General features: G+C 52.2%; 1 protein-coding gene across 2 annotated transcripts; it reads right to left on the bottom strand.

The window, feature by feature from the left end:
- Positions 1 to 1,755: 1,755 nt before the first annotated feature.
- LOC100278562 (uncharacterized) lies at positions 1,756 to 5,829 on the bottom strand. 2 transcript variants are annotated; one of them, XM_008674439.3, is made up of 5 exons: positions 5,220 to 5,428; positions 4,266 to 4,779; positions 3,069 to 3,250; positions 2,793 to 2,951; positions 1,756 to 2,403 (listed from the first exon to the last, which is right to left on the bottom strand). In XM_008674439.3, the coding sequence occupies exons 1-5, from the start codon at positions 5,231 to 5,233 to the stop codon at positions 2,091 to 2,093; spliced, it is 1,182 nt and encodes a 393-aa protein (XP_008672661.1). In that variant the 5' UTR covers positions 5,234 to 5,428; the 3' UTR covers positions 1,756 to 2,090. The 2 variants fall into 2 exon arrangements, with proteins under 2 accessions (XP_008672661.1, NP_001385954.1); NM_001399025.1 differs by having other exon boundaries at positions 1,898 to 2,403; positions 5,342 to 5,829.
- Between the last annotated feature and the right edge of the window lie 1,909 nt (positions 5,830 to 7,738).

Genomic DNA, 7,738 nt, shown 5'->3' with positions numbered 1-7,738 from the left:
AACTAAGTTCGAGCAAAGCTCAAACTTAGCTCCAAAAATATGTTTAGTCATCGTATCAGATGCATTGAAACATGTTTAGTCATCGTATCAAATGCATTGAAATGTGTACTAATCTTGCATACTCTCAGTTTGCCTTATGCAATTATTTCTCGGGTATTATGATTATTCATATCAACGTGCTTTGTCCTTTCATGAAACATATGACCCTTTATAAGGCAATTAACACTCTTTCTATCATAGAATAATGTAATGCAAGATGTATCACCACAAAACTCACCATATAGACCTTTCAACCAAACAACCTCTTTGCTAGCATCACAAGCTGCAACATACTCTGCCTCTGTAGTAGACAAATCAAACGTGGGTTGTAGATAAGCCTTCCAACTGACTGCACATCCACCAACTTGCTTCGTTTAAAAATGTATAAGCTCTAGAAGTCTTATATTGATCTAAATCATACTCATCATACAAAATTTTGTGAAGAACATTCAGGTGAACTGTTTTGAGCCAGAAGGGACACTGGAGGGAAAGAATCAGTTCAACTTAAGTCAGTTTAAGGCTGATTGCATTGGTTTATGTACTAGGCGTGTTTAGAATACTAGAGCTAATAATTAACCAATTAGTAAACTGATAATTGGAATAGACCAACTAATTGTTAGCTAGCTAACTATTAGTTGTGATTATTTGGAACCTCAAACTAATAGGTTGCTTCAATATACTAGTTTTCCGTGGTGCCCTGAGTCCAAGGACTATGTTGAAAGGATAAGGGGTAATATTATCTTCTGTCAAGTTCTAGCTTATTTTAGCTGTCCAATCTAGATAATGAACTAGTTTGTAGGTGGGATCTAGCTAACAATGAGCTGAAACTTTACCTAGACTGTTTAGAATCCATACAACTAATTTTTAGTAGCTAACAACTATATTTAGAGGTTCTAAATACGTCCTTAGCTGTCTAAAGGTCGGTAGTTTGTTCAGTGGCATTTGAATGTTTTTGTTAAGGTGTCGTTTGTTTCATATATTTGTAATGTAATGAGTAACTGATAACGTTAAACCATGCTTGTTTAAGTTGAACTGTAATCAGGTATTACACTAGAATTGATACCACTCTATTCAAACTTATTACCGCTATTACTCGAATGTAAATCATTACTGTTGTTATTTACGTTACGTTTCGTGAATCAAACAACATCTAAATGATTTTGTTCGCTGGATGTTGCAAACTGTTTTGGTCTTGGCTAATACTAAGGTTAGGGACCCGCCCTCAAACTCTAAAAAAATAATAATTTCTAGTGTTTGTCACTTTTTCAAATGCGTTTCGTTTAGTCAGGTGAAAGCTGGATTGGAAAATATTTCCCCTCTGGTCTCCTAGAAACTGTAAGCGTACCATGCCTAGTACCCAGCATGCGGCCCAGTTTGCATGTCAGTTAGCTTTTGGCCCATTTCGTGGAACGCTACGAACGCAGAGCCTTATTATTGTTTGATGGCCAAAATTTGGTTGTCAAATCTTAGGCAAGCTAAAATTTTGGGAGTCATAGTTTGGTATCAGAGTTTACCAATATCTTGCAGATGGTACACCAAATTTATGGAAAAATATTTTTATCCCAGTTTTGAAAAGTTTTTTTTTGACAAATCTTGAACATGGATTTTTGATAGCCAGTCAATGAAACCCGCAATTAAAAAAACGCCGTTTCCCACGAGAGGGCACGCGGCCCAGCTTCACTTGAAATGGCGACCTAGTGAACATACATAGCTGGATAAAAAGAACTTTATTTTTTCATACAAAATATAAATCCTTCGTTTGAACGAAAATGAGCCATCCAAGAAAACTGGATAAATTTGCAATTGAATTCAGGAAATTAAATGCCAGCACCCCCAGGAAAAATGCCAACTGAATTCGGGAATGAATTACAATATTCTCTTTTGATATTCTTCTATCAACTCATTTAGGTTGAAAAATCTTTTGAAGGCCCCCTCGTAACTATACGAAATCAATCTGCTATCTTTTTCTTTTCCTTTACTTATTGAGCTACGTAACACTGCGTGTCGGTAAAAAGAAAAAGGAAAGAAAGAAAAAACGTAGTACTCATCCATCAGTTGTGCCCCTGCCCGGCGGTGAGCGCGGCGTAGAAGAGGACGTTCCAGGTGTCGGGGAGGCCGGCGACGCACCAGTGCGTGCAGTCGCCGCCGAAGATGCCGCCGTCGTACTTGGTGGGGTGCGCGTCCTTGCGCAGCTGCGAGAGGTAGGTGAAGTCGAGCAGGTAGACGGGCTTGGCCATGGCCGCCAGCACGCCGCGCAGGATCGCCTGCTGCGGGATCGGGCCGCCCGGGTAGGGCCCCGTGGCGTTGAGCGGCCGCGTCTCCCCCATGCACGTCTTCTTCGGCGACGCGCCCCAGTCCTGGCCCCTGCACCGACACGGACGGGCTGAGGTGAGCAGTGAGCTGATGCTGCTGATCGATGATGGCGATGGCCATGCATGGCACCGCACCGACAGCAGCAGGGGGGACGCAACGCAACCGCCGTGTGTCAGTCGGTCAGTGCGTGCGTGCTGTTGCCATCGGTGCAAATGCAATTATGCACGCGCGCGGTTCATAAATCCGGCTGGACGGACGTGGTTGCGACGCGAGCATGTGAAGTGTCTCAGGCGGTCAGGACGATCGACGAGCTGGGCTGGTGGGTGGCTGAGGTTGTGCTCGTTGCAGCGGAGAGGAGGAGCGAGGACGGACATGGGGCCGCTTGTTGTGAGCAGGGTGAATGAATGGGACAGAGACTGTGGGTGGCGTAGTGTGTTTACCTGTAGTGGGAAGGCGAGATCCCCTGGAAGAAGACCTTGGTGTCGGTCTGGACAAGGTTGGCGTCGACCCACCTGGCCCAGGTGTGCAGCGCCTTGGCGAAGGCCTGCGTGCGGTCCATGTCCTTCACCACCGTGTCGCCCACCTGGATGTAGTCCCAGCTGCAAGCACAGGCCATGAACAAACCCAGTTTCAGCCTCGGACCCAGTTTCAGACTGACGCCAGCAGCCTACCATAGACAGAGAAGGAAGGAAGGAAATAACAGTGATGTCACTCACGGCTGCGTGGCGCCGGTGCGCGGCCACCAGTGCCAGGAGTCGAAGACGAGCACGTCGGCGGCGAGCCAGTCGCGGGCCTGGTCGATGGCGTCCAGCTTGAGGACGCGCCGGCCGGTGTGCGGCTCCGTCACGAGGTCCACCAGGTAGTGCGTCAGGTAGTACACGACGGTCACGTTGTAGTCCTGCTCGCACCGCCGTCCAGAAAACAGACAAGGGCCGTCAATGGACACTCAATCACCGAGCAGTCGTGTCGTTTTGACGATAGCTCGAAACGAGATTAGGGAACGGCCAATGCCTTGACACGGCCACACATCGAAACGAAACGAGATGAGACGAGACCCGAAGGGACGTCAGTGGACAGGGGCAAGGCAGTATAGGCATGTCACGCGCGCTGGACTGGATCCCACAGAGATGGTATGGTAGATCCCGCCACTGCAGCCCAGCTCACCTGAGCTTGGCCATTTGCTCTGCCCGACTGCTCTGCTCTGCCTGATCCAGCATATAGTATAGGATCGATCTCCCGTACTAGTCGAAAGCTTACACCGATAAACAATTCAGGCCGGTACAGACACACGCAGACCAATCATCTAGACGTGCTGGGTTTCAGCAGGCGCGGGCGGCTGGCCACTGGCACTGCGAGGCAGGCACGAGACAACAGACAAGAGTCGTGTGGCGACGACCTCGCGTCACGGGGACCCTTCACCTTCTTTCCCGTTGACTTTTGTGCCACTGCGGCGGCGGCGAAGCGGCCACCAGTCACCACACCACTAGTCTGGGCTCCCGTCCAGACCAGGCGAGATCGCCCGCCGCCCGTGCCAGCAAACCCCCGGCCCCGCCCGCCCGCCCGCGCACCAAGGGAATTGATTGATGGTCCCGTTCCCGTGGACCGTGGCCTCGCCACCACCACCAGCCAGGCGCAGGCGCACACGGCAAACGCACGCGCCGCCGGGGCCCCGTCGACCGGCAGAGGCACCGGTTGCGCTCCCCGTTGTCACGTCACGTCTGCCCAACGCAGCCGGCAACCGCCGCGCCGACCCAGCAGGCCCAGGCCAGGACCGAACAAACTACGCACCGAGCCGGTAGTCGGCACGCACGGGCACGGCATGAACGAACGGACGAACGGAACAATGGAGCATGCATGCACGTATCATGGAGTATGTATGTAAAGGACGTTTGTAGTGCAGTCCAGTCCAGTACCTCGAAGCGGACGGTGGAGGAGGGGTCGATCTTCCCGGACGGCGGCGACAGGGTGGTCCGCGCGGCGGGGCCCGCGGCGGCGTGGAGCATGCAGAGCAGCGACTCGTACTGGTTGAGCGCCAGCGAGTCGCCGACGAACATGGCCGTCTTGCCGCGCCACATCCGGAGCAGCGCGGCCCCGTCGAAGGCGGGCTGCGCGCACGGCGCGTCCAGCCGCCACCGGTACCGGAGGTACGCCGTGTCGGGGCGGCCGAAGCGCGCGCACGCGAACTCGTCGCGGATGAAGGGGCAGCGCGCCGAGTCGTAGAGCGGGTACGACCCGTCCTCCACCCACGCGCCTGCCGCCGCGAAGGGGTCGCAGGACCGCGCCGCCGACGCCGACGCCCCGCCGGGGTGGTGCCGCTGCCGCTGCTTCCGCGACACGGTCACGGCGGCCGCCGCCGCCGTGCACGCCGCCAGCAGCAGCAGCACTAGCAGCGCCGCCAGCGCGGCTCGCCGCCTCGCCATCGTCCCCCTGCCGGAACGCCGATAAAACGCGGAGAGGTGAGGTGACTGAGGGTAGGTGCGTGTGGTGCCGGTGAGAGGCCGGAGAAAGAGGTGGAGGGAAGGTTTGGTGTGACGGGCGGCGGGGCCGCGGCGGAGGGAGGAGGACTCGACTGACTATTACTGACTAGGAAGCGCGTGGCGTGGTGGGTATATGTAGCGCGCTCTGCTGCCCAGCCCGTGGCCGTGTCATGCGATCTCTCTCTCTCTCTCTCTCTCTGTCTGCTGCTGCTGCTTCTTCTTTTAATGGTGGGCGGTTACTGCCGTCTGCCGGTTCTGCCATGGACGACGGATGGGCCGCAACCGCATGCACCTGCACTGCATCTGCATGGATTGGCTGGACGCGCGCGGCCGCCTGCCAGCATAAACCAAACCACACAGTAATACTAGCAGCAGAGCAGGGGGACTCACTCACTGATCATCATTGGCAGTTTCACGTACTCCCTCTAGTTACTGATTGCTTGCTTTCGGCGCGTCCGTGTCCGTCCGTGCACGGGTGAACGAACTGGAAGGACGGGAGGCAGACGACGAACCTTGGCAGGAGCGCGGCGAGCCGGCCGCCCGGAGCCACGGGCTGCTCATGTCCTCCTCCTCCTCCTCCTGGGGCCGCCGTCGGCGTCGGAGTTTGTGGCAGTGGCGTGGACTGGCTTTTCATGACGACCCGAACGGATGAGTCCAGTCTCCAGAGGTGCGCGCCTGTCCTGTTTTCGATTCAGGCCACTTGTATTGAATTGAATGGCTGGCTGATTGGACTGCTTTTCGGCGCGGCCATCAGCTTCCTGTGGCTGCGTGCGGCTCCGGCGGCGATAGGGCTGGTCTGGACTCTCCGGACAGGGACGTGCGCGATCATTGCAGTGCTGCTCTGCTATCAAATGTGGACAAGGAATCCTCTCGTACACAAGGGAAGAACATCTCCTCGGCCGGCAACCAATCCTCTCGCGATCCTTTGCCTCCGCGACCTTCTTCCAAAGGGCGGGAGGGGAAAGAAACCTGTGGTTATTCGGCAGAAGACACTAGCTAGTTCATCCCTTGCCTTTTCTGACCGATCGATCGATCGACATCCACCAAAGGGAGGAATATTCTTTCTATCTCTCTTTCCTTTTCTCTTCCTTTTTTTTTGGTTGAGTTTGAGGGACAGGAAGGAGGAAATCAAGATCTCTGCTTTTTTTTTTTAATTTATTATCATGCTCTTTCCACGTTCCTACTTGGACATGCATGCGACTGGACCTGGGATAGAAGGGGGAAACAGTGATCGAGCAGCTATAGCATCTGCTTGTCTGATCTTCAGGCTCCAGCAGGAAGAAAGAAAGAAAGAAAGAAAGAAAGCATGTGGCAGCTAGGCGAGAGAATCTCGGCTAGATTGTATTGTGATTTGTGAGGGTACTCTACAGCCGAGGAAATGAGGCATGGGCATGGACAGTCACATGCTTGTCGCTTGCTGCTGGATCCAATCCCAATCCAAGGCCGTGGAGCACTTGCCAGTCCCGACTCCCGACCACACGCAGGCAGGTGTACTGTGCTTCGTCGCAGCACACCGAACCGCACGTAAAAAAAAAAAAAAAAAAAAAAAAAAAAAAAAAAAAAAACTTGCAAGACAAGCGTCGTTTATCTGAGGAAGGAGAAGGACTCGTTCGTGTATGGTAGGATCGATCTTGCCCTTCTCCGTTAGCGTTAACTAATACTGCCAGCGACAGGCGGTTAGCTAGTGGAAGCCTGCTTTCTATTACTGATGATTCGCAGCAGCCAACGGATCGGATTGCAGTAACGATTACGGCACTCCCGTTCAGCTGGTCCACCGGAGAGGAGAAGTGGGGGACGAAGGCGACGACCTGACAACGACGACGGGTCCAGATTACCAGCTAGATTACGTCGTCTAGTTATACCGACGTCGAAACCATTTCGCATCTCATCTGTTCGCATGCATCTTATGGTACACGGTAACACGGATTCTTGGGTTGACCATTTTATGCATATAATCTGAGTTTCATATCAATACACGATACTAATTAAAAAGGAAAAAAAGAAAACTATATAAACAAAAGAATCGAACATGTCGCTAAATTCTTGTTGACCGAATTGAAGCCGTACTTACCTGTCAAGTGTCTATCTCCTTGAATGCCGGGGCACCAGGATGGAGGCGATGACAAGCGGCCTCTCCGGCACGAAGCTAGGGCTCGCTGGTTGTCGTCCACCGAGGATGGGTTGCTAGTGCTCGACAGCGCCGCCAATACGGGCCGCTCTGTGAATGACCGGGTATCAACCACCATGGCTGCTCCGGTCCGTCATCCAAGACCTAGCACTCGTCATTCACAGCTCTTGGTCTATTAGCACGAGCTTGCATGACCTTTACCTCAATCATCGACCATTGTTAATGTGCTCCACACATGCACACCACAAAGCCGACCGATATGGTTGCACAAACATACTCTCACACTTTGGCCAGTCCACTGACTACCTCCAGATTGTTACTCGTTGACAATCACTCATCATCAAACCCGGACCAAAAGGAACAAGTCAACATGGTGTTCGCGGAGACCGTCCTCGTCGGCTTTCATGACATTTAGAGTTAGTTAGGAAACTTCATTTTTTACAAGTAATTTTCATTTTTTTAAGGAAAAATGAACTAATTGTCCTTTGAAAAATAAATATCATTTAGAAAAAATGGGGTTGTCAACAAGCAACAAGATGTTTTATTATCTGCGGTGCCGCGCATGCCATGCACTTCTCCTTACTTGCCAAGCAGGTCGCGCAGTTCCTTTTCAAACGCTGCTTTGCAGTATTAATAATATTGTAGTGTACTGGTTGGCGCGGTGGCCACTTGATCATCAGCCACCACGGTACGCTGTACGTACTAATCATGCCAGCTTACCCGACCGACGCGATCTTTTTGTCTTGATTAAATTCGCGTCCAACTGAGTACATGTCCGCTG

Source organism: Zea mays, chromosome 3 (genome assembly GCF_902167145.1).
Source record: "Zea mays cultivar B73 chromosome 3, Zm-B73-REFERENCE-NAM-5.0, whole genome shotgun sequence".
Classification (NCBI taxonomy): domain Eukaryota; kingdom Viridiplantae; phylum Streptophyta; class Magnoliopsida; order Poales; family Poaceae; genus Zea; species Zea mays.
Note: the sequence above shows the minus strand (reverse complement) of the source record. Positions and strands in the feature narration are given on the sequence as shown.